The following is a 27,406-nucleotide window of genomic DNA, read 5'->3' on the forward strand; positions in this document are numbered from 1 at the left end:
GAAACTTAACTAAAAAATTTTTCTTTTTCCCCTTTAAAATTTTTTTTTTTTTTTCCCTTTTTTTTTTTTTTTTTTTTTTTTTTTCCTTTTTTTGTCTTTTTTCGTGTCCGGCAACGGGATCGCAACCCTCAATGTCGCGCCCGTACCGGACCGGGACCGGCAACGGGATCGCAACCCTCGGTGTTGCGCCCACACCTCGCTCAGCCAGTGAGCGGGAACCAGTCTGTATGTGGGATCCGAACCCTCGGCGGGAGCGCCGCCGCGCTCCCAAGCGGCGCACTGCAGCAGTGCACCACCGGGCCGGCCCCCTTTTCCCTTTTCTAACTCAGAAGGAAAAACATCCCGTTTCTTTTCCAGGCTAACTGGGCCACTAGGGGCCCTAAATCCAGCCCTTTTTTCTTCTTCTTTCTCCATTTAGGACCCTACTCTTTCACTTTTAAGGTGCCTACCACTGTTTTTCCTTTTTCAAAACCCACAAACAAAAATCTTCATCTTATCCGGTCAAGCTACCATCTTGTATCTCTTTTTTTCCCTTATGTACAAGTTCCAAAGAATTCATATTCACAGTTTCTATTTTGCAATCTGGCTTTTGCTCTCAATCCACTATTGAAATTGCCTCTTGTAGCTCACAAATGATTGTCTAATCAGTAAGTTTTTTTGAGCCTTTATCCTTCTTGATTTTTCTTTTGCATTTCACAGTTAATTATCCTTTCTTTCTTGAGACTCTCCTCCTTGGTTTGTGGGACTCCCATTTCTTTTCTTCTAAAAACTGCTCTCCACCTCATTCCATTAGTGGCTTTTTCCTCCAGTACCCCAAAGACCTTTCTTCTTCTCTAGGCAAGCCTTTCCTTGATAATCTTCTATCCACTCTCACAATTCAAATACCACCTTTCTTTGAATGATAACCAAGGTTGTATCCAGCCAGTACCTTTTCTGTGAACTCCTTACATACACTTTCAAATGCCAGCAGGACACATCTACCTTAGTACTCCTCTGGCATCTCAGACACATGCCCAAACTCAGAAGCTTCCCCACAAAATCCATTTTTTTCCGACTTTCTTTTCTGTTACTTGTTTAACATTTTCTCAGTCAGCCAAGACTAAAGACTTTAAATCATCTATTACTTCTCTAACTTTCTTTCCAAAACTTGAAATCAGTTGTAAAGTTCTTTCCACTCTGTCTCCAGAAGCACATTTATCTGTCTCAACCTTCTCGTCACCATCACCTACACAACCACGATCACTTCTTAACTGGTGTCTCACTCCAGCTTCTTCCCTGTCTAGTCTATCCCACTCGATGCTGCCAGGGCATTTTCCCTTCATTTCATGATACTTCCCTGTCAACAATCTCTAACAGCTTTATTGCCTCTTGAATAAATCTAGACTCCTTAACTTGGTATTCAAGAACTTTATAGTTTGGTCCTTAAACGTGTACTTTCAATTTTCCAATTCTATAGCTTAGTGTTTAAGGGTATGGACTCTAGAGCTAGATTGTTAAATTTGAATTCTTGCTCCTCTTCTATACTGGCTGTATGACCATGGACAAGTTTCTTAATCTCTCTGTGCTTCAGTTTCCTCATCTGTTGTAGTTTTTGCAACACTGCTATATGGGTTGTTAAAATTAAACATGTGGTAAATGCTTAGAACAGTGCCTGGTGTATAGTAAGCTCCACAAAAGTAGTAAGCTCTACATAATGTGTTTCATTGAACAAATATTTATTAATACCTACACATATGCATGTATGCCATGAATCCTTCTCAGGATTTGGGGATGATATCAATGAACAAAAGAAATTTGTTCATTGCCACACAGCTAGTATAGCAGAGAAGCAAGGATTAAGATTTAACAATCTGTTAATTTGTTAATTTCCAGAGCTGTTATTCCTATACAGTTGCCCCTCAGTATCCACAGGGGGGATTGATTCCAGGACCTCTGCAGATACCAAAATCTGTGGATGCTCAAGACCTTTGCTGTCATTTGAATGTCCTCCCAATGTGGTGGTGGAAGGTGGGGCCTTTAAGAGGTTAACGGATTGATTCATTCATGGAGTTATGGGTTGATGGTTTAACGGGTTGTCATGGGTATGGTTCTAATGGCTTTAAAAGGAGAGTGAAGAGGTTAGCTTTCTTGGCCAGGCCATTCTCACCATGTGAGACCCTGGTTGCTATGGGACTCTGAAGAGAGTTCCTACCCAGAAGAAGGCTCTCACCAGAAGTGCCTTCTGGACCATGGACTTCCCAGCCTCCGAAACTGTAGGAAATAAATTTGGTTTCTTTGTAAATTACCCAGTTTCAGGTATTCTGTTGTAAGCAATAGAAATGGACTAATACATCCCTAATATAAAATAGCATAGTATTTGCACATAACCTAGGCAACCCTCTGGTATACTTTAAATCATCTCTAGATTATTTATAATACCTAATGCAATGTAAATGATATGTAAATAATTGCTATACTATAGCTTTTTACTTGTACTATTTTTTCTTTTCATATTCTTATTTTTATGTACTCATTTTTAATATTTTTGGTCTGCAGTTAGTTGAATCTGCAATGGATATGGAAGGCCAACTGTATTACAGACATAATTATTTATCCTATAATAGAATAATTATTACTAATTGTCCATAATTCTGTTTTTGGAATACCCTTCTTCCTGCACCATCATCTTCAAAATTTGATTCTTTTTTCAAGACCCACTAAAATGCCATCTTACCCCTTGAAGTTGTACCCTATAGGAAGTTCTCATTTGGATTCCTTCAACCCTTTAAATCTGTATTATGACATTTATCACATTCTATACACTCTACCACGTATTATCAAATATCAAATAGTATGATTACTCACATGTGTTTTTGTTATCTCCTTAATGGAGTGTAAAATCAGGTACTCTGCCCTATTCACCTTTGTAAATAGTAGCATGATGTACTTTGTTCCCAAGTGCATAGTAGATGCTTAATAAATATTTCTTGAACTAATGTAGAGTTCTTGAAAGAACTCTTTGCATGCTTTTTCATTTGACCTCTATCCTTTTCTTCTTCAATTGTAAATACAAAAGAAAATTTAAAATAGGATATTTTATTTTCAATTCTGGAAATATCTAATATCAGTATCAAATATTTGTTATTTACTACTTATCTTTATCCTCATCATTTGCCTCCTTGTATACTAGTAGGCTAATTTTTGTAATTTGCTTTACTAAGCATAGTTTATAGCATATTTAATGTCTCCCTGTTACTGCCATTTGAAAAGTGCCGTAAGTTTTTATTAAAGGAGCCATTGTGGATAGAGTATATTATATTTTATTTGTTGTATTTTCTATGGTCAACACAGATTTTCTCCGTTTCTCACATCCTTTCTAACATGATCAAAAACTTTCCAGGTACTCACCTGCAATTTTCTGCTTCACGTCTTATTTTTTTCCTCCATTCCAAAGAACTGTAGATGTTTAAAATTTGCTTTTACATCATCTAAAATAAGAATTAATTTTTTTCCTAGGTCATCAAGTATCTTTCCTCTAAATTTGCTTGCTATTCCCCAGGTATGAACAGAAAGAACAGACCAACTGCAGGTCCTCTTACTTTCTAATCTGTATTTTCACAATGCTATAGACCACCATGCTATTTTTTCCAAACACTATAGTAAAATATAGAGTTACATTATATCAGATTTTAAATCTCCTTTATCCCATTTAACCTTGGTAGGCCATCTTAACTATTTCTCTTATCCAGGCAGAAACTCCATCAAAATGGCATGACAATATCCCTTTTTTAATGATGAGGCCAACACAATAAATTTTTAAATAATGATCAAGGATTTTTTTTTTTTATTCATTAAGTTTCAGTATCATTACAGAAAATGTTATGGTACAGAGTCATTTAATATTATTTTGTCTTTGTTCTTGATTTCCACATGAATGCTGGTAACACTAATATCTGTACAAGATCAGTCTTTGATTTTATTTTTTTGTTCTGTACAATTTTAAATGTATTGGTTAAAAAGGCTGTCAGCACTTAAGGAAGCATTTTTTCTTCAGTTTGTTCAAATAAAAGGTATCCAGTTACTGTCCAAGAGTACTGTGCCATGAGGCTACTAGGGTGAGAAGCTGCCCTGGACGCTCTGCAGGGGATGATGCTTGAGGAAGGGCAGGTCCTCCACCCAGTCAGTCTTCTTTTGGCACTGTGCACATAAACACGAGACACTGATAAAGAACAAGCAAAAGCTCTCTGTAAAGCGGTTATGAAGTATGCTAAGAAGGGAAATCCAAGGGTTGCCTACATTAGTATAAATAAGCAGACAGCCTTGATTTAAGAGCATAAGTAGTTGTATTTTAAAGATGAGAAAAACACAAGTTCTGCAGGCACCTACTGCTGTCTACCAAAAGCTATCGCTATCAGACCTAGCATTGAACACACAAAGCAATTTGCAAGAAAGGAAAAATTTGCTTTGATATAATCAGAATAGAGTTGTCTGTTAAGATTTATTTTTAGGTGTTTTTTTCTTTAAAAGGTATTTAAATTCATTTGAAATATAGTTCAAGATGTTGACTATACAGATCAACTTTTATCCAAGTCAGAAAAACTAGCTGTGCCATTGCATATTACAGGATACAGTCAATGATATGTGGACATGCATCAAAGCTTTCTTCTGCTGGTGACCATCATAGCCGTCCAATGACCATGACATCCACCACCTCGCCCTTGTGGAGCTCCACGTACTGCTCTGTCTTTGGAGGTAGCATCAACAATCCATTGGCGCTGCGCATGCTCATCAGACGGCTGCTCATCTGATTACCTAGAAAGAAATACTTTCATTATAGCAGCTTAAGCATTGAGGCATTTACATTTGAAACCCTTATAGACATTTTCAAAATGAAGTCTGATAAACAGAAATGCAGGTCTTCAAGAGGGAAGAAAGATGATCGAACTTCCCAGTACCTTTTTCAGGTGGCCATACTACTATATCCTATCACATTATAACCTTAAAACATTAGACATTCTTGCTTAGAAGAATAAAACAATTTTATAGCATTATGCAAAATGCCACAGAATTTCTTGATGCAGGCTGACATGTTATGTATGTCTGAAAAGAGAGGATTTAAAAACCTATTAAAATAGGGCTAGCCAGTCAGCTCAGCTGGTTAGAGCACGGTGTTATAATACCATGGTCAAGGGTTCAGATTCCTGTATTGGCCAGCCACCAACAAAACCCCCAAAAACCTATCAAAATAATAAAGATAATAACAGCAACATCTATGATTTCTTTACTAAGTGCCAGACAAGGTACTAGGCACTTTACTTAACTGTCTTATTTTATTCCACAAGATTCAAATGAGTCTTAGGTAACTTACCTAGGGTCCTACTAACTAGGTTGGTGGACAGTTTGAATGCAGGTTTCTCTGATGGCAAAGACCATGTACTTAGTTACTATATTAGTTGATGTTTGCAATTGATAGGATCTTTGTTCAAAGGGTAATATGATTTTTCCAGAGTTACATGAAAAATTAGGCAAAATATGAAAAGAGATGTTGGGATAAAAGTTGAAAGTCTAGAGAAAGTAATTATGGAACTATGAATTATCAATATTGATTTCTTTGCCCTTAAAATTCATCAGTATGTAGAGAATAGTACAGGTACAGAGAATCACGTTATAAATTAGGCTTTAATCTCACCTTTCAGGGTGGCATAGCCACAGTCCCCTCCTTTTCCTACTACGAAAGTTATGCTCAGCATTTACTGGTTGAACAGACCAAATTTTCTGTAATTCTAGAGTTGTGTCTCAAATGTTTATCTAGAAAATATGGCTCAATGAAAAAACTAAATTTTTATTAATTTTTCTTTTACTCTTGTCCTGTTATGATGTACTGTCTAGGAATAATTTAACTCATCTAACTTTCAAAAAGGAAATTGTATAGTAATTACAAAATTAGGTATAATCAAAGAAGAAGATTCTACATAACAGGATGTGTTATAACAGGATAGGTACATAGGGATACCTGCAGATGTTAATGACTAACCTGTACTCTGTGCCCAAGGCAGTGGTTCTTGATGATGCCAAGTCAGTATACACCGATGGTATTCTGGGCGAGGATCCAGTTTTACATCACATGATAACTACAGAATAAAGAGGAAAAGAAAACAAACTTGGTCATATGATCATCTTTCAAAACTATGGGGTGGTGAAGGTTCTGCAAAGGATAGTGGACATGGAAAATATTCTTGTCATTCTGCTACTTCCATTACTGCCACCTTATGTTCTTAATACAGGAAGTCTGGGGGTTGGTTTGCTCTAGTGAAGAAAGAAAAGAAGACTAAGAAGTTGGTTTTCATAGTGGGGAAAAGGGTAGATAAAAAAGATAAAGTCTATTTTTATGGGTTGTGAGGACAGAAACCTCTGACCTATGAATTGAGAAACTGAAGCAGATATCTTAACATTTAAAATAAAGGAGGCAGACCTAAACAAACAAACAAATTCAATGTCCATTTGTCTGTCTGTCCATCCGTCCATCCGTCCATCCATCCATCCATCCATCCAGTAAATATTTACTGAGGACCTAATATGTTCTAGGCACTATTCAGCTACCCATTTCATATACCTATCTTCAACATAAAAGGTATAGGTTCTTTCTTTTTCTCTTGAATATACCCCTAGTGTTCTAATATATAATCTCATTAAGGCAAATAAAAGTCGTCTCTACTAAAAGTTACACAATTTTGGTTAAGCCACATCACGTGCTTTTTCTCTGGAATCCAGAATGAAACTCAATTCTAGCATGTCTTTCCTTGATTAAATTACACCAACTCTTTCACTTGATATTGCTTATGTTTGTACTCTATATCTACTCGTAGGGTAAGTTGCCATTATTCCTACATCATTTTGTGATTCTTCAAGGGCAAATCTCTCCCTCTCCCTCTTTCTTTCAATCTGTGTGTGCATGTGTGTGTGTGTGTGTGTGTGTGTGTATTCTCCAGTACTAAACTACAAAAGCTACTTACATGGCTATTTAATTTGCTAGTATTTCAGCAAGGTTTTTTTCCCCTAGCAATGGCACTGACTGATTCATGGTAGTACAGTGAAACAAGTACTGGATTGGGATGATATCAGATACCTACATTCTACTTCCAGCTTTACTCTAAGGTATGACATATGAGCAAGTTATTTTGCTTTCCTATACCTGTTGTTCATCTACAAAATGGAGTTACATCACATAATGATTAAAGTGCATTCAACTTTTATGATCCTAAAATTTTAAAATTGTTATTTTTCAGTCAATCTAAGAATAAAAACTTATTTTGTTTTAAAGGAAGATATTTATATAGATTTAAAAAACAAGTCAGTTTACAACTAATTGATCACAATCAGTTACAGGTTTCTTTTCCTTCTCCACTCCCACTGCTTCACTTCACAGACCTTTAAAAAAAAAAAAAACCAAGAGTCAACTGCATCAAATTGGAGTGACAAATTTTTTTCATAGCCTCTTCACAAACAGCTGTTCCTTGTGCAGCTAGAGATGAAACTGATTAGATTTTTCTGAAATGCATAATACTTTACTAACCAATCTATTTATTTGTACTGACTTTATAGTTCTTTTATATTATATCACTTAGCTTAAGAAGGCATCTGTTTAATATGAACTTCAATGCTTAAAAGAATGATGCAACATGGGTAAACATAGACACACTTTTTGGTGGATGAAGAATTAGAAATGGTTGATGTTTCAATTCTGATGACTTCTTTTACTCTTTCAACATTGCCAATAGGCTGTGGACTAGGGCTGTTTCCTTTGAATATTTGCCTGGCACACAGTAGTCGCTAAAGAGATAAAATTGTATTATTTGCTGTAGTATTATATGGTATGGTCTACTTGTAAATATTTAAGGGAAAGAATTAGTTAAAAAAAAAAAAGGTCAAGAGAATAAGAAGCCACAGGAGAGGAAATATTTGCAAAAGATACATCTGATAAAGGACTGTTATCCAAAGTATACAAAAACAGTAAGAAAACGAACAATCCAATTAAAAAAAATGGGCAAAAGACCTGAACAGACACCTCATCAGAGAAGAAATACAGACGGCAAGTAAGCATATGAAAAGATGTTCAACATCACATGTTATTAGGGAACTGCAAATTAAAACAACACACCTATTAGAATGGCCAAAATCTAAAAACACTGACAACACCCTATGCTAGCAAGGATGTGGAGCAACAGGAACTCTCATTCATTGCTGGTGGGAATGCAAATGGTACAACCACTTTGGAAAACTGGCAGTTTCTTACAAAAATAAACATACTCTTACCATATGATGCTATAATCGTGTTCCTTGGCATTTACCCAATGACATGAAAAATTAATGTTCACACAAAAAACTGCACATGAATGTTTACAGCAGGTGTATTCGTAACTGCCAAAACTTGGGAGGAACTAAGATGTCTTTCAGTAGGTGAATGGATAAATAAACTGTGGTCCATTCAGACAATAAAATATCATTCAGCCCTAAAAAGAAATGAGCTATTGAACCATGAAAAGACATGGAGGAAACTTAAATGCATATTACTAAGTGAAAGAAGCCAATCTGAAAAGGCTATAAAATGTATGATTCCAAATATATGACACCTGGAAAAGGCAAAACTATGTAAATAGTTAAATTATAAGTCGTTGGTAGGAGTTGGGTTGGAGGGAGGGATGAATAGGAAGAGCACAGAAGACGTTTAGGGCAGTGAAACTATTCCATATGATACCACTATAATGGATACATGTCATCATACATCTGTCAAAACCCATAGAATATAAAACACTGAGAGTGAACCATAATGTAAACTATGGCCTTTTGGGCGATAATGATGTCTCAGTGTGGTTCATCAGTTATAATAAATGTACCACTCTAGCGTGTGATGTTGGTAGTGGGGAAGGTTGTGCATGTGTGGGGCCAGCGGATAGACGGAAACTCTGTTCTTTCCAATCAATTTTGCTACGAACCTATAAGTGCTCTAAAAATAAAATTCATTAATTAAAAAAAAAAAAGGACGAGTAATCTGTCCTTCTTTACCCTGATCATCTTACAAAGTGACCTCAAAGTAACCTTGTGAAAGGGTTCACAGGGGACATGATGACTGAGTCTTCTAAATGAGTAAGGAATTTACCAAGCTAAAAAATGAGATGGTGGTGGTGAGAAGAACGTCTTCCAGGAAGGAGAAGAATCACAGGCATAGGCAGGGAACCTCATGTCTAAAACTTATCACATAACTTTAAAATTATTGTACATATTGGTATAGATCAGTTTCAAATTCATGTCTTCTAGTTATAATGATCATTTCCTAATAATAAGTTAAAACCTATTTACATTTCTTATTTTATTCTTACATTTAAAAATTTTATTCTTATTTTAGATATCTATTTTTAATCCATAGGCCATGATATTCTCATATGACCGGCATCCAATAATATCTTTTAGTGATCAATGACTAATCTTATCACAACAGACAATGATATTTCTCTCTATAATTTTAAGCGCCATAGCAATTTTGCAGCAATATAAACATTTTGTTGAAATGCTTTGTACTTCACTGCTTATGAGCGCAGTCAGAAAGCATCCATCACATTCTTATAGTAATCAGGACAGTAATTCTCAAGTGAAGAGGGAAGGTGGACAAATTAGAATAGTCTGGTGGAGTTGCAACATGCTTACACTCTCCCAGGACTGATCTGGTCCCATGGGAGATACAGGTATTTTCCCTTTACCATCTCCTAATCACTCTCTAAGGCAAGTTATTAATACTAATGGGAGTTACTTCAAGTATGTTTCTAGAGAAAAAGATTGAGAACAAGGAGAGTGTAAGGTGCATTGACGGGATATTAAGGAAACACATGATGTGCTTGCGTGGAAACACAGAGCCAATAATTCTATTCGATGAATGCTAGGATTGTGTTTCTGATTGCGTACTAAAAATCAGAAGCATTTCAATTCCAACCCAAGGGAAATAAGCAGAGTGTTTATTCTAAACTGATGCTCTTCCAAATGCTTTGATATAAAGAGAGAACATTTTCTGTGTTGACCTTTTTAAAATAACGCAGCATTGCCCTGCCCATAGAATGGTGACAGAGTCCAATAGTATGAGTTACCCACTCCAGCACTTAACATCCATCCCCAAAGCAGTAAGAACTGGAAAGGCCATGACTGTGGCATCTATTTTGGAGAATAGTAGTAGTAAGTCGTGTCTGTAAGCTGTGTCTTGTATGGTTAGAAAATAGAGATGTTTCAAGGAAGTGAATAAGGTTATGCTTTAAACCTTTATGGCAGTTATGTCAGTGAAAGTGTCGGGGTAATTTTGGGAGCTAAAAACAAAAGAGACAAATAGCCAAGCATACTGACAACCCGTGCTGGCAGTTCCAGTGACACTGCTATGGGAGAAGGGTGTTTGATTCTTGGACAAGTTCTCAATTCCCTGAGCTGACAGGAAATGGGCAACATCATGAAGAACAATATCAAGCATCAGTCTGATAACACAGCACCACGTCATCGCTGTTGTCACAACGGATGGCTGCAACAATGTCAGTTTTAAAGAAGAGATGGTGGGTGTTCAAATGAGAAATAAATGAAAGGATTTGTAAGAACTTTGCGAAGTCAAAGAGAAGCCCTCTTTCTCTATCTCTCTTACAACAATGTACATTTTTCTTGTTTCCTTAATTTAGCAAATATAAAAACAGTGAATAATTTCAGTATTACTGGTTTGACTGTCTAAATTTAAGCTTTATGACTCTGACCTTCTTTTTTTTTTTTTCCTTTTTGTCTTTTTTCGTGTCCGGCAACGGATCGCAACCCTCAGTGTCGCGCCCGTACCGGACCGGGACCGGCAACGGAATCGCAACCCTCGGTGCCGCGCCCGCACCTTGCTCAGCCAGTGAGCGGGAACCGGTCTGTATGTGGGATCCGAACCCTCGGCGGGAGCGCCGCCGCGCTCCCAAGCGGCGCACTGTAGCAGTGCGCCACTGGGCCGGCCTGACTCTGACCTTCTGACTTGATCACAATACTTTTTGCCCGTTGGTGGCTTTTTTTTTCTTTTTCCACTTAGTTTCAAATAAGACCACCACTGTGGTTATTGAAAAAAAATGAAGCTGAATTTTTAACGAAATTTTAAGAAAAGATCTCTTCATATACTAGTCTACAAAGTCTCAGTATTTAAAAAGTGAATGTTAAGAATATTTAAAGCCTACATTTTCTTAATGTTTTTATCCTATGCAGTCTAAGAGTGACATTTTATTAATATTTCTTCTTCCAGGTTTGTGCTCTTCCTGTTAACTAACCATGTCATTCTGTTATATCATTCTGTTATATTCAGAACTCTTCAAAAGAGTTTGGTTTGGTACTGTAGTTTATATTGCCAAGGAAGTTGTTCACTAGTATAGCGAGTGTATTACATAAATAGCTGAGTAGTAGTAAGCCAAATTGAAGTTAGTGTTGGTGGAGAAAGGGACTTTAATTTCCAAGTGACTTTTACCATGGATAGAATTCCTTAGCCTTAGTAGACAGTCCCTGACTTATGATGGTTCAACTTAACTATCTTTTGACTTTACCATGGTGTGCAAGTGATATAAATTCACTATAAACTGTACTTCGAGAACTCATACAACCAATCTGTTTTTCACTTTTGGTGCAATATTCAATAAATTATTTGAGATATTCAACACTTTATTATAAAATAAGGTTTGTGTTAGATGATTTTGCTGAACTGTGGGCAAATGTAAATGTTTTGAGCATGTTTCAGGTAGGTTAGGCAAAGCTATGACTTTCAGTAGGTTAGGGGTATTAAATACATTTTCGACTTACAGTATGCGTATTTTCAACTTATGATGTGGTTATTGGGACATAACCCCATTGTAAGTAGTGAAGCATTTATGGTCCTTTTCTAAACTATATTGTTCCCCTTTCCTCCTGAATCACCAGGGTCTCTTTCTAGTCCTTTGATTGTCTTTTTCTGTATTGTTCGAAATTTAATAATGGGGTACTGGCCAGTTAGCTCTGTTGGCTAGAGTGTGGTATTTATAAAACACCAAGGTCAAGAGTTTGGATCCTTGTACCAGCCAGCCACCAAAAAAAGAAAAAGAAAAAGAAAAAGATAATTAACATTGGGGTCACAGAAAAAGTGAGCAGGTTAACTGCTGTCCTCTGTGAATTTTCATGGGGAAAAGAGAATTCTTATCCCTCATTCTATATATGTCTAGTATTACAATGGTGCCATCTACATTCTATTGACCATTGTCCTTAAGTATCCACTCAAATTTTTAAGCCTTGCTCTCTAGATTCCTATATGGACATCTAGCTGGAGAAAATGATTCACTTTCGAAGTCATGTAGGAGATGAATAAAAGGGACACTTTCCCCTCCATTTTCTGTCACAAAAGGAAGAACATAACCACATTTTCCATCAAAACTAATATAAAATTATAGATATTTACTTTGGGCAGTTAGGAAATCATATCCTTAATTGTTATCAGACTTCAATTTTAGTTTCTGGTCATTAGAAAACATTACCCTGGCTTTGATGATGGTTGGCCGAGGATCCAGGATACCCTGCATCTTTCTCAGTGCAGGCACAACAAAGAGATTGCAGGTGACCACGGCTGATACAGGATTCCCTGAAAATGAACCAAACATTTATAGTACACTACACAAAAATTTGCTAAATAATTATATCTGTCTATACCTTCAGTTATCATACAGTGTGATGGAAATGCCTTTCTCTTCTGAATCACCTTGACTCCAACAGGGTGCCAGAACAGAAGTAAAGTCAACCAAATGCCATAGAGGGTGTAAACATTTGGGTCTTCTAGTAAAACACAGAGACTTCTGATGCCCAGAAGCTGTTCAACACCATTTATTTCCGCTTTCCTGAGAGTCATGAATCAAAAACCATTATTAATCTTGGTAAGGTTTAAAGCAGTTAAAAAGTTTTATATATCTACTTTTTACATATCCTTTTTTGGTACCAAAAAATTAGAAAATACAGATAAGCATAAGGAAATTTATCTATAACCTCCTCTACCCAGAAATTAAATTAAAAAAGTAAAACCAAATGAGATTTAAGATGTGTCTTATGGACTGAGCTTTGTCTCTCTCAATTCATATAGTGAAGCATTAACCCCAATGTGACTATATTGGGAGATAAAGCCTTTAGGGAGGTAATTAAGGTTAAATGAGGTCATAAGAGTGAGGCCCTAATCCATATAGTACTGGTGTCCTTATAAAAAGAGGAAGAGACAGCAGGAGGGTGTGCACCTTAGAGGAAAGGCCATGAGAGGACACAATGAGAAGGTGGTTGCCTGTAAGCCAGGAAGAAAGGCCTTATCAGAAACCAACGTTGCTGGCACCTTGATTTTGGACTTCCAGCCTCTGGAACTGTGAGAAAATAAATTCCTGTTGTTTAAGCTACCCAGCCTGTAGTATTCTTTTATGGCAGCCAGAGTAGACTAATACAAATACTATGTTCTTTTAAAGTTATAAGAATTTGAGGAATTCAACTGTACCTCTCCAAGAACTCTAGATATGACATACACTTCAAAGGGACAATGGGTCGGCTATGAAAAACAAAACAGAACAACACTGGGCTGTGAATAACAGAGTTTGTTTACTGTGTGGCATTATTAACTAAGCTGTGTGACCTTGGAAAGTTCCATACCTTATTTTTTAAAAAATTATTTACTTATTATTATTATTTTTTACATTCTAAGATGTTGTGGAGCAGTGAGGGGAAGGAGGAGAGGGGAGGAGAAAGGGAGGTGGGGCGTGCTTGGGGCTTGTGGCACCCTCCTTGTTCCGGCAGGGGAGCCCAGGGGGCTTTTGGTGGCAGCTTGGTGGTCATCACTGGGCTGGACTTGGACATCGGGGGGCATGGCTGAGGCCCTTGGCCCTTTCTCCATCCTGGTTTTGGGAGTCTGGGAGGCTTCTGGTACTTCTAGATTTTTTTTTAAAAGATAATTTATTATACATACATGTGTGATACAATGTTGATTTTCAGTAGTTGTGTAGACAGTTAGATCAGGATAGTTAGCTTATTCAGCATTAAAATACACAATCATTCTTTGTGTCCATTAACCAATTCCTCATTAGCCTCCTCCCTCTCCCCTCCCATCCCCTTTTCCACCTCTAGTAACCACAGTTCTTTTCTCTCTTTCTAAAAGTTCAACATATTACTGTGATGTTTCTTTCTTTCTCTGTCTCTTTATTGTTTATTTGTGGATTCAGCTCTCAGTTATGAGTGAGAATATGCGGTATTTCTCTTCCTGTACCTGGGTTGTTTCACTTAGGATAATTTTCTCCAGGCTCATAAATATTGCTGCAAATGGTAGAATTTCATTCTTTTTTATGGCTGAGTAGTATTCCATTATGTATATTTACCACAATTTGCTTATCCAATCATCCATCAATGGACATTTAGGTTGGTTCCATCGCCTGGCTATTGTAAATAGAGCTGCAATAAACATGGGAGTGCAGGTATCCCTTTGACCTGATGATTTCCAATCCTCTGGATATATTCCCAGTAGTGGGATTGCTGGATCAAATGGTAGTTGTACTGGATTGAATTATGTCCCCTCAAAACTCCCTGAAGCTTGAATTGTGTCCCCCTGAATTGGTCAGGGGCGTGGTTCTGAGGGCGTTAAAAGTAGAGAGAGGAGAGTTTCTCTCTCTCTCTACTCTCCCTGCTTCCACCATCTTGCAATGTGAGAACCCTGGGTTGCTGTCACCATCACCGGATGGACTTTGGACTTCCCTGCCTCAGAAACCATAAGCAATAAATTTCATTTTCTTTATAAATTACCCAGTTCCAAATGTTTTGCTATAAGCAACAAAAATGGACTACTACAGTAGTTCTAACTGTAGTTGTTTGAGGTATCTCCATACTGTTCTCCGTAATGGCTTCCTAATTTACAGTCTCACCAATAGGGCAGAGGGGTTCCTCTTTCTCTATGTCCTCACCAGCATTTGTTATTCTCTGTCTTCTTTTATAATAGCCAGCCTAACTGGGGTGAGGTGATATATCAAAGTGGTTTTGATTTGTGTTTCCCTGATTAGTGATGTTGAACATTTTTTTCATATACCTGTTGGCTGTATGTCTTCCTTTGAGAAACATCTATTCAACTCCTTTACCCCTTCTCTAATTGGATTATTTGTTTTTTTTACTGTACAGTTGTTTGACCTCTTTGTATATTCTGGATATTAATCCCTTGTCAGATGCATAGCTTGAAAATATCGTCTCCCATTCTGTAGGTTGTCTTTTCACACTGTTGATTGTTTCCTTTGCTGTGCAGAAGCTTTTTAGTTTGATATAGTCCCATTTATTTTTTCTTTTGTTGTCTGTGCTTTTGGGGTGTTATTCATAAAGTCTTTGCCCAGTCCTAAATCCTGGAGTGTTTCGCCTATGTTTTCTTCTATGAGTTTTAAAGTTTCAAGTCTTACATTTAAGTCTGTAATCCATTTTGTGTTGATTTTGGTATATGGTGAGAGGTATGGATCTAGTTTTATTCTTTTACATATGGATATCCAGTTTCCCCAGCACCATTTATTAAAGAGGCAGTCTTTTCCCCAATGGATGTTCTTGGTACCCTTGTCAAAGATCAGTTGGCTGTAAATAAGTGTGTTGATTTCTGGGTTGTCTATTCTGTTCCACTGGTCCACATGTCTGTTTTTATGCCAGTACTATCCTGTTTTTGTTACCGTAGATTTGAAATATAGTTTGAAGTCAGGAAGTGCAATGCCTCTGGCTTTACTTTTTTGCTCAGGATTGCTCTGGCTATTCAGGGATTTTTGTTGTTCCATATGAATGTTAGGATTGCTTTTTCTATTTATGTGAAGAATGTCACTGGTATTTTGATGGGGATCACATTAAATCTGTAGATGGCTTGTAGGGTTTGAATGTGTTGTCCCCACCAAAACTCATGTGGAAATCTGATCCCCGATGTGGCAGTGTTGGAAGCTGTTTGAGTCATGAGGGTGGATCCCTCATGAATGGATTAATGCTCTTTATGGGGGAAGAGGGGTAGTGAGTGAGTTCTCGCTCCGTAGTTCCTGTGAGAGCTAGGTATTTAAAAGACCCTGGCACCTCCTCTCTCTCTCTTGCTTCCTCTTGCCATGTGATCTGCTTATATCCGCCCACTGCCTGCCACTTTCCACCATGAGTAGAAACAGCCTGAGGCCCATGCCAGATGTAGCTGTCCCAGAATCGTGAGCCAAATAAACCTCTGTTCTTTATAAATTACCCAGTCTCAGGTATTTCTGTTATAGCAACACAAACGGACTAATACAATAGCTTTGGGTAGTATGGACATTTTTACTACATTGATTCTTCCAATTCATGAACAGGGAATGTCTTTCCATCTTTTGGTGTTTTCTTTAATTTCTTTTGGTAGTGATTTGTAGTTCTCATTATAGAGATCTTTCACCTCTTGGTTAGATTTATTCCTAGGTACTTTATTTTTGTGGTGGCTATTGTAAATGGGTTTGCTTTCCTGATCTCTTTTTCTTCTAGTTTGTTGTTGGAGTTCTAGGTTTTATAGGTGTTCTTTGGTGGTGTTAGACCTTTACTGGTTAATATCAGAACTTTGTCTGTGATCTGTGGTTTTTTTGTTTTCTCTTTCAGTTCTGTGTTGGATTATTCACTATTCCCACCACTTAAACTCTGCACTGGAACTAATGTGTTGTCCTTTGCTTACTTCTAATATGGGGGAACTTCCTGTGGGGCCCAGCACTTGAGCCCTGTGGTTGAGCTAAATTGCCAGTTTGCTGCTGATTTCCTGGGGAAGGATTTTTGTGCAGCTCAGGTTTTAATTGTTGACCTTTTAAGCACTTCTGGGTCTTGTGAGGTCTAGTACACCTGGGTTGTGTGGAAACTCTGGTCTTGACCTGAGTCTTTTCAGCAAACTACACCCCCTGCAGTTCTACATTTCTGACCAGTCTCCACTGAGTGGTCCTGTGCTCAGTGGAGGGCAGATCAGCTGTCCATGCTGTGCCCCAGTGTTTCCCTGGTGGCCAGTTTCTCTCACCCCCTGCTCTCCAATCACTTCCCATGGGACAGGTCATGCACTGGGACTCACTGGCCTTTGAATGGCTCCTTTTTTCAGTTGTCTGTGGCTCCTTGCTCCTGTGTGGGTCCATAGGAACCCTGTTAGTTGTCTTGCTGGCCTGGGGACTACCAAGCCCTCTTCTCCCCTGCAACCTCCAAGCAACTTCATACAAAGTGCACACCTGTGGCTTCTGCCAGCTCTTGTTCGGCACACTCATCAGGGCTAGCCTTGAAGCGGTCAGAGCCCGAAACAGTCGGAGTAGTCCCTGCTTTCTCTCATTGTGGCTTCTCCTGCCTTCATGAACTCCATACGTCTCTCCTCCTCTTCCCCTGAGCTCTAGCCAAGTTCCATACCTTTTTGAGTCTAACTTCATGCATTCACAAAATGAAGGTTTGGACTACATGATTCTCAAGAGTCTTCTGGTTCTGAAATTCTAATTTTATCAATACTTTTATATAGTTGTATATATGTTTGTATATACGGAGGGTGGGAAATGTGCTATTAGAGTTTTAGGTTCCCTTGGTCTGTCTAAGTGCTAATTGCATCACCAAAGTAAAAGGCAATGGCCAGATCAGCCTACTAGCTAAAACCATACCTTCAATTATCTTTTACCCACAAAAGTAGTTAAGAACTAATTTTTTTAAGTTGCAAAAAGTGATGACTGATACTAATAACTTCAACAGAAAAATGAGTTGTCCAGCAGAAGAGCAGACTTTTAATAGGAATCAATTACTTTGCTCTTGCCTCAAAATACAAGCAGAACAAAAAGCCGTTGTTCACCAATGATTATAAAATTCCTATAATATTACTGCTTTATAAAATTCCTGTATAAAAATTAAATTGCTTTACATAATTAAAAGAATGGGAAGGACTGATAAAAAATGTTCTAAAAAGTTGTTATTTCTGGGTGGGTGGGGAAGTAGGAATAACTTTTTTTTTGTGGATAACATTTCTTTATGCTTATCTGTATTTTCTACTGTTTTTTATAGGGAACATGTATTACTATAGTAATTTCAAAAAGTTAAAAAAATAGCAATACTAAAAAACTTTTAAATTGCTTTAAAACTTGTCAAGCTTAGTGATAGCTTTAAACGCACGGCCTGCAGGAAAGCAGGAATACAGTTTTGAAATTGAAAATCTTTGTAAACTGAGCACGTTGCAGTTTCTATAATCTGAACATGTGAGTTGTTGCTGCCCTCTTTTGGTTCATTCTGGATGAGCAGAGAAAGTTTCAAATTAAAGTAGCAACTTGAAAACAGATTTTAATTTTATAACTTCTTTGGCAGATCAACAGTACTTCATTAGTAATGGTGAAGCAGTCTCCTACGATAACATTTTTTGTCATACTATCACTGACGCTCTATAGGTTAAGTCACATTTTCTGTAGAAAAAGTGAAGGGTCTCTTGTAGACACTTCTTCATATAATGGTTTGCAGAGTACCCTGGGAAATATTAAAGGCCCTAAGTAGCTTCATGCTAGAGATACATTTTGAGGACTATTTTACTTAACGTCCTCTAAAATTTTCTATATTATAAAAATCTAATCTCTTTTATGCTTATAGATAGGGCCTTAAAAACATTTTTAAAGTTTACAGTTTTTCTGCCTGCCTCCCTTTCTTTTATCTCTATTTTGAGATTTACTTAATATAAAAAGTAAATAAATATCCCAAAGCCATGAGACTCGTGAATCTGAAAGGAGTAAGTAGGTGATTTTCTGAAGAAATCTGTGCCAAAAAATAGGGAACTGGACAGAATTATCAGAATAATTTCAAAAGTTAAAAAAATAAGAAATAGATAAACAAAACTTCTAAACCACTTTAAAATTTATCAAGATTCGTCATGACTTTAAAGGCATGGGCCCAAATCAACAAAAAATTGAATTTGAAATCCTTGCAAACTTAACTACTTTGCTTTTTCTACAATCTGAACATGTAAGTTTCTACTCACGTGAGAGGGAGGATGAGGATGGTGATGTTGTAGACTGATAAGTGGGATTTGGTTGAAAAGCAGCCAGTACCAGTAGCCCCTCCTTCTCTGTTCCCCCTCCCCCCAACCAGCCTAAATCTGGCAAGGACCAGAGGCAGCTTTGTATTTTTTGATCTAGTATTTGCCTGGATGACTCAAGGCTCTTTGGCCCCTTGAGCACAATACTTCTAATTATGAGAGGTGATTAGAGTGTTTTGACTAATTGCCTATAAGGAAAAGGCAAGTGCCCCAGAAAGATCTAGTAACAGCTAACATTTGATTATCATCTTAGGGTTTGGAATATGCTTTGAAAGGTATCATCTGGGCCGGCCCCGTGGTGCACTCGGGAGAGTGCAGCGCTGGGAGCGCAGCAGCGCTCCCGCCGTGGGTTCGGATCCTGTATAGGAATGGCCGGTGCGCTCACTGACTGAGTGCGGTGTGGGCGACACCAAGCCAAGGGTTGTGATCCCTTTACCAGTCACGAAAAAGACAAAAAAAAAGAAAAAAAAAAAGAAAGGTATCATCTAATTTGACTTTCACACCAATCCTATGAAGCAGATATTAGTCTCATTTTATAGGTGAAGAAACTGCCTCAGAGAGGCTAAGTGATTTGCCAATTGTAAAGACTGGGGCTCAAGTAACCTGGGATTTGAGCCCAGGTCTTTCAGATGCTAAATCGAGTGATCTGATAGAGGACTGGTCACAAGAGAAATCCAAATAAGTTTTGTTCATTTTTCTGGAGAAAACAAATGATTTCAAATATTCTTACCTGGTAGTGCAAAAATAATTTTTCTCACACCATCAATATCCAAAGTTGCAAAAGTTGTTGGCAGGCTAGAAGAAAAAAAGAGTTTACTTATTAGTGATTGCTAAGTAATATCTGTGACTAGTAAACTAAGCACTCCAGTTTTCTTGTTATGTGGCTATCCACACAGATTACTCATCATATACACGTAAAAACATTCTTCTGTTGACTTGCCTTAAATCTTTATACTCTGATATATTTCAGGAGCATTTAAATAAATTTGATTTATTTTTAGCGTCTTCTATTTTTAAGTAACCAAACTTCCTGGTTTTCTGTAGCTTACATTTTTTTTCTTCTTGCCAGTGCCATGGAATTATACCCTAAATCCTGGAGTTTCTGAGTTTCCCCACCCCTCTAGTTAATAATGTCTATAGTATATTTTCTGGATATTTACAACAACCATTCTTATTACCAGAAGACTATGTGATAATATATGTCTATCAGATAACTGCTTATTGTTTAAGATGAGTATTTCTTAACTTTTTAAAACCATACTCAGGGCCGAGCCCGTGGCGCACTCGGGAGAGTGCGGTGCTGGGAGTGCAGCAGCGCTCCTGCTGCGGGTTTGGATCCTACATAGGGATGACCAGTGCGCTCACAGCACTCACTGGCTGAGCACGGTGCGCCCGGTCTCAAAAAGGACAAAAAAAATGGGCCGGCCCGGTGGCGCACTCGGTAGAGTGCGGTACTTGGGAGCGTGGCGGCGCTCCTGCCGAGGGTTCAGATCCCATATACAGACCGGTCCGCTCACTGGTTGAGCGCGGTGCGGGAGCGACACCGAGGGTTGCGATCCCGTTACCGGTCACGAAAAAAGACAAAAAAAAAGGACAAAAAAAAAAGGACAAAAAAACCCCACAAAAAACAAACCATATGCAGCAATATACATAAAAATCTCCCTGTTTGAAATATCCAAATAAAATATCATGACTAGAACAAATTTAAAGCAATAGTAATTAAAAAGTATTCTCAAATTATACTTTCTCAAGATTCTGACATGAATTCTTATCATGGGGGTGTGGGAAGAGTAAGTGGCATGGAGGGAGTGAGCAATTGAGAATTGTGACTTTTTTTTCCTATTAATTATCCTTTATGTAGATTTTTAGCTAAAAATATTATTATATTAATGAAACTTAAGCAATGCAGAATCCTTAGGGAATGCTGAAATTTCCATATAGATGAAAAATTACCTTTTTAAGTACTCACATTGTTTTTATTTTTTCTATTTTTGCAGGTTGATCTTTCAAAATTGGATCAGTCACTCATTACCTTTTGCAATAATTGATGACACTAACACTTTTTGATGATTCAAACACATCATTAAGTATTCTACTCTGCTATAATTCAGTAATGTTAGGTTACAAGAGTAATATGGGTTTTCATTGATAAATCATAACCCCACACTGCTGTGTTTCTATAGTTATTGTTTGTTTGTTTTTTCCCCCCTGTGGCTCCCCTTAATGCCAGACTGCCATCATCTTGACCCTTAAAGCTGGCTATAAGTTTGGGAATCAGAGAGTAGTACTAATAGTCATATTGTTAGAATGGTAATAATAATAGTAATAATAGAAATCACTATTTTAAAAGTAACAGGTATGCATTACACCCATTATTTCATTTAAATCTCATGATAATCCCATGAGGTAACAATTATCATCCCATTCTATAGATAAGGAAACAGACTAAGAGAGACTAAGTAATTTGGCAAAAATTACTCAGCTACTAAGTGGGGAACAAAGATGTGAACCAAGGTTATTCTAACTTTATGGCTCATATTTTGATAAAGCTCTCACAGGATGTGTTGTGAAGTGTTAGTATATGGAGTTTGTGACATCTGTTTTGGCTACTCGAAGGCTTTTTTTGGCTTACTTCCTGATTCTTTGCTGTGTGTTTTAGAAAAATGATATTAGATTGTCACATTGATTTATGGATAGGTTACTTGGCAATGATTGTTACTGTGTGATGAAAATAATTTCCCAGGGACATTCTTGATAACAGCTATGCTCACTGTAGGTGACCACTAAAAATAGTGATTGGTAGATCTGGTTGATAATACTGCAAATGCTTTTCTCAGTATCTTTGTCTCTAAAATGAAAGAGCTTAATTGTGTTCTGAATGTACCGTATGTGGGAAGAGCAAAGCTAAATTGTATTTGAGCTTTTTATATTTATTTTTGTTATACTATTAAGCAGCAATTGCCTTTAAGTTCTTCTTACCTTTAGACAAGTGTAAAATTCTGGCCAATTAAATGAAGCTTGCTTAAATTTCTAAGTTACTTTATTATACCAAACTAATACACAGATAATAAGAGTGAGGAGGGAATGCATACCATCTTTCTTCTACTGTATTGAAAGCCAACTTAAATTTTTTTTTTTCCCTTTTTTTTTTTTTTGTCTTTTTTTCGTGTCCAGCAACGGATCGCAACCCTCAGTGTCACGCCCGTACCGGACCGGGACCGGCAACGGGATCGCAACCCTTGGTGTTGCTCCCGCACCTCACTCAGCCAGTGAGCGGGAACCGGTCTGTATGTGGGATCCGAACCCTCGGCGGGAGCGCCACCGCACTCCCAAGCGGCGCACTGTAGCAGTGCGCCACCGGGCCGGCCCGAAAGCCAACTTAAATTTTAAGGCCAGTTTAAGCCATCTTTTCCATCTTGCAGATGCATAATCGTGATTTCTCTAAAGGTACTCATTTTTAAAAGATTCCATTGCATCAAAACATTTTGCTATCGTGCACTGCTATCATGAGCGTCCTATTGCTAGACTGTGAAGTTTCTGTTTAAGCTCTGGAAAACTATTTCCTTGGAACTCAACAACTATTGTTTAATTATCCTCTTGAGATCAGAATGTAATAGCATTTATACAATGACTGAGGTCACAGAGTATTATGACTTTAAGGGAGGAGAATAAACATTAGGAACTGATGAATCCCTGAAGGTGAAGTGGAAAATAATAGACTGAAAAAAAAAGAGTATAAACCTTTTCATCATAGGTGCTGAGATTAAAATTTTAAATAATAGCTATTACATAAATAATTCTCCTCTTGAGGCAAGGACATGTAATGTCAGTTTCCTTCCCACTGCAAAAGGAACAATCAATTCAATTTTTGAGATTAGTGAGAAGCACAATGACAAGCTTTTAGGATGTTCTCTGTTTTCTAATCAAATTAGTACTGCCAAAAAAAAATGAAAAAGAAAAAAGAAAAAAAAAGCCAGTATACTCATAGCATAATAATACTTGCTTAAGACAAAATATTCTTATTAAGAATGACCCAATTCCAACAGTTTCAATAACAAAAAGGCTTTGTCAGCAGCAGCCATATTGGCAACAGGCAAGTACAGAAATATAATGCTAAGAATTCTAAACTCTATCAAATTGTGGAGAAAGTTTTAGGGGTAATCTTAGCTCTTACACTAAAAATGGCCAAGTCATGGAGGTAAAAAGCCTGATCTTTGTCCTAGAATTGACAAAGTACCCAATAAATCAGGGATATTAGGAGGGCTGATGACACTTAAAAGGCTTCTGGAATTTGTTGATGATTCCCAAGGCTAACTTACAAGTGGAAAGCCTCTACTCCATTCCCTCTTAGTGTTCATATGAGCATCCACCAGAGTTTAATTCTGAACTAAAACATTACTGTTGTCCCTGACAGCATGGAGGTCTGCTGGACGCTCACCTGGACATTGAAGTCTTTGAACAGGGAATCAAAGTTTGTAGAGTAGCAGAGGTCTGAGCAGGCAGACTATTGCTTAAAGACATGACCATTCATGTTTCACTAGCACCAATGTTTGGCATTCTGTGAGGATTTACAACTGATTACAGAACCTTTATTGGCCCCTTCTTCAGGGGTTATTTGTTTTTAGGAGGTGTGCAAAAACTTGGTATATGGTTATCTTTCTTTCTTTCTTTCTTTTTTTTTTTTTTTGTCTTTTTCCGTGTCCGGCAACGGATCGCAACCCTCAGTGTTGACCCGTACCGGACCGGGGACCGGCAACGGGATTGCAACCCTCGGTGTTGCTCCCGCGCCTCGCTCAGCCAGTGAGCAGGAACTGGTCTGTATGTGGGATCCGAACCCTCGGGGGGGAGCGCCGCCGCGCTTCCCAATCAGCGCACTATCCAGTGCGCCACCGGGCCGGCCCCTGGTTATCTTTCTTTCTCTTGGGAGACTGTAAGAAGCAGTGTGAAACCCCACTTATTAAGTACTCTTGCAAAGAAAAAAAAATTGAATCTGAATCTAATTAAGCCTTTAGATCTAACTTTCAATCTATAGAATATACTGGAGATAGAGGAACACATTAAACACAGCCCAAGGAAGCAATCAACCAAATCTATTTATCAGGACAAGTGATCCAGTTTCTCCAAGTCCATGACATAACAAAAAAAGGGGGGGGGTGCTATACGAAGTTATTACGCGTTCTCATTTAATAGAGACTTAACAACCAAATACAATGAGTGGACCTTACTTGAATCCTGATTCAAACTAAACAATTATAAAAAGGCATTCTTTATCTTGACATTTGGGAGAAATTTGAATATGACCACAGTATTAGATGATATTAAAGTATTATTTATTTTGTTAGGTGAGATAATACCATTGTCATTATGTGAGAGAATTCTATTGTTGCTATTTTTATTTGAGATGTATACTAAAATGGCATGATGTCTAGAATTTGCTTTAAAACAATCCAGCTCTCCCTCCTCCCCAAAGGGCAGCGTGTGTGTGGGGGATTAATAAAACAATTACAGAAAAATGTTGATAGTTACTGAAGCTAAGTGATGGGTACTGGTGGGGGCAGTGTTCATTGTATTCCCTACTTCTATGTACTTAGGAATTTCATACTAAACTGTTCTAAAAAAGAGAAAGAAGTAATATGGGGAGAAAGAGAGAAAGAGGAAGAAGAAACTAGACATGGGAATTGAAAAGAAGAAAAAGTTTGGGAAGTTGCTTTGCTTTGTTTATACCAAACTCACTGATTCATAAGGAAGATGAACTCCTATTTAAAAACTCCTTTGCACTTGTGCAAAGGATTCTAATACTATAATATATCTTTTATTAGAATAGATAATCCATAATAGAAAATATAAAAAGAAAGCATATAAAACATTATTAGTTAAAGCAAGCCAAACCAACCCCATATACGAGATAAGATTATTTTCATACCCTGGTTTCATAAAAACCCTGCCAAAATGGATCTGAGCATGAAGATCAATGTCCAGCACCTGCTTGAGATAGTCCTGCAAACATTAAAAATAATCACTTTACATTCAAACATTTTGATATCAGACTTTCAACACTTCAAACGAAAATAAAATGAATTTATAAGATTGAAATAAAAGAAACATCTTTCTTATTTTAGTGACACTGATTTGCTACAACAAATATTCCTTCATTTACTAATTCAATAAATACTTGCTGAGCACCTGGTATATCATGAGTACCAATTTAGGTGCAGAGGGATATAGCCTTGAAAAAAAGGACAATGTCCCTGCCCTCATACGAAGTACATTCTAGTAGGGGAAGCTAGATAATAAACAAAATAACTACATTAATGTATAATATCATTGTTGATGGGTTACTATCTCTTTTTTTTGACCCTTTGGGGAATCAAATCCTGCGTGACAATGTCTCTTTTAAGATGGAATTTTACATATGAGAAAGGATGTTAACAAATATGCCTTAAGAAGTTGTGTCTGAGCAAGCAATCCACAGGTATGTGGCCTCCACTGTCCTGCTTAATGAACTTAAAATAATATACATTTCTTGAAGAAAGATTTGGACATTTGCCCACAGGTTACTAAATCTAAATAAGTCAACTAAAATGAAAAATAGCGAGAAAACTCTAAAACAGAAAGTCTAGGGAGTTTAATTGCTCCAGCTTTATACATCCTGCTAACAAAAACACAACCAGCTTGTGGTTATGATCAACCCAGATTGATTTGACAAAACATGACTTTTGGAAATGAAAGGTAACATTGCCCTGAAGTTGGTTTTGTAGAAATAAAGAAAAAACAACAACAACAACAACAAAAAACAAAAAACAAAAGTTACAGTCCTTAAAATTTCTCTTAAGTAAAACAATCTCTAGGACTATTACTGAATTTCTTGTTCACTAATCTAAGAGTGAATCTAGTAACCTGCCAAAATTTTAAATATTTCACAAACTGTGAGACATTTTATTTATTTTTAAATCTGTTCCCTTCTTTCTATTTCCACAGCCTCATCCAACATCATTGCACCTGGATTACTGAAATAGGTCTCCTTGCTAGTAGTCCTACCCTCCTCCAAATCACTCACCCCATAGTACTGAGAGAGATCCTTTGAGACAAATCTGGTAAAGTTACTATATAAAACTTCAATAACTTCCTGGTTTCTAGGAAAAAAATCTCATTTTTCTCATTTTAAAAATATCATATCTAAGATTCCTGTATTTTCTAGTCCCCTTTTATAAATCATTGGTCTCATCTGTCAACCCTCTTTCTACCTAGCCACATTTCTTTCTCAATCTGTTTACATTCAAGCAAAACTATATTGCTTTCAATTTCTTAAGCTCTCTTGCCTCCAGTCTCTAAAAATGTTCTTCATTCTGCCTTGAATACTTTCTTTCTACCTCCTTTCCATCCCACTCTTATCTTAGTCTAGGTAACTTCTCAGCCTCCTCTGAACTCCCAAGGCTAGATGACAGCTTGATTATTAATTATTTTTATTTTGAGGTTATATTAGATGTAATAAATTTAGAATTGTTATATATTACTGATGAACTGACCCATTTAAAATAATAAAGTGTCCCTCTTAATATCTACTAATCCTTTCTACATTAGTTTTCTCTGATATCAATATAGCTATACCAGCTATTTTTCATTATAACTTTTTTCTGATATTTTACTTTCAATTTCCCATGTCCTTATATTTAAGGTGTGTCTCTTATAAGCAACATATAATTTGCTATCTTTTTAAAAATTCAGAATAACAATTTTTAATTGGAAAATTCATTCTATTTATATTTAGTATGATTACTGCTATATTTGGGTTTAAATCTATCATTGTACTATTTATTTTCTATTTGTCACTTCTGTTTTGGTTTCCTTCTTTCTTCTCTCATACCTTCTTTAGGATTTATAAAATATTTGTTAGTTTATTCTACTTCCCTTCTACTTGCTTGTTAGTTATACATCTTTATATTATTTTAGTGGTTATTTTAGAGATTATAACATATATCTTTGACTTATCACAATCTATCATAATTTGGTATTTTTATTGCTTCCCAGATGACACAAGAACCTTAAAACATATTAACTCTATTTATTCTTCTCTTCTTTTTATGCTATTGTGTACTATATATTCTACCTGTATTTTAAGTAGATTTGTATGTATATGTATGTTTATATATTTAAATATATATTTGACTCCATTATATATATTTTCTACATATACTGTATAGATAGTATATATTTTATATACTTAACATATAATATTCATATATTTTAAACCTTATGACATTATCTATGAAATAAACACTCATTTACATTTACTGACATATTAACAGTTTCTTTTGCTCTTTAGTCCCTTCTGCATTTCCATGTTTCCATAAT

The 27,406-nt window shown here is 36.9% G+C and overlaps 1 protein-coding gene across 1 annotated transcript in view; it reads right to left on the minus strand.

Annotated features, from left to right (window-relative positions):
- Positions 1-3,792: 3,792 nt before the first annotated feature.
- The window catches only part of GPHN (gephyrin), a gene marked incomplete at its 5' end in the record, with an annotated part of 109,967 nt that continues 86,353 nt past the window's right edge, over positions 3,793-27,406 (minus strand). The window contains 5 exons of the mRNA XM_008576317.1: positions 3,793-4,791; positions 6,014-6,110; positions 12,525-12,628; positions 19,785-19,849; positions 24,978-25,051. Of these exons, the coding sequence (XP_008574539.1) occupies positions 4,658-4,791; positions 6,014-6,110; positions 12,525-12,628; positions 19,785-19,849; positions 24,978-25,051 (474 nt within the window). The remainder of the gene's footprint in view (positions 4,792-6,013; positions 6,111-12,524; positions 12,629-19,784; positions 19,850-24,977; positions 25,052-27,406) is intronic.

Source organism: Galeopterus variegatus, unplaced genomic scaffold (assembly GCF_000696425.1).
Source record: "Galeopterus variegatus unplaced genomic scaffold, G_variegatus-3.0.2 Scaffold1325, whole genome shotgun sequence".
NCBI classification, from domain to species: Eukaryota; Metazoa; Chordata; class Mammalia; order Dermoptera; family Cynocephalidae; genus Galeopterus; species Galeopterus variegatus.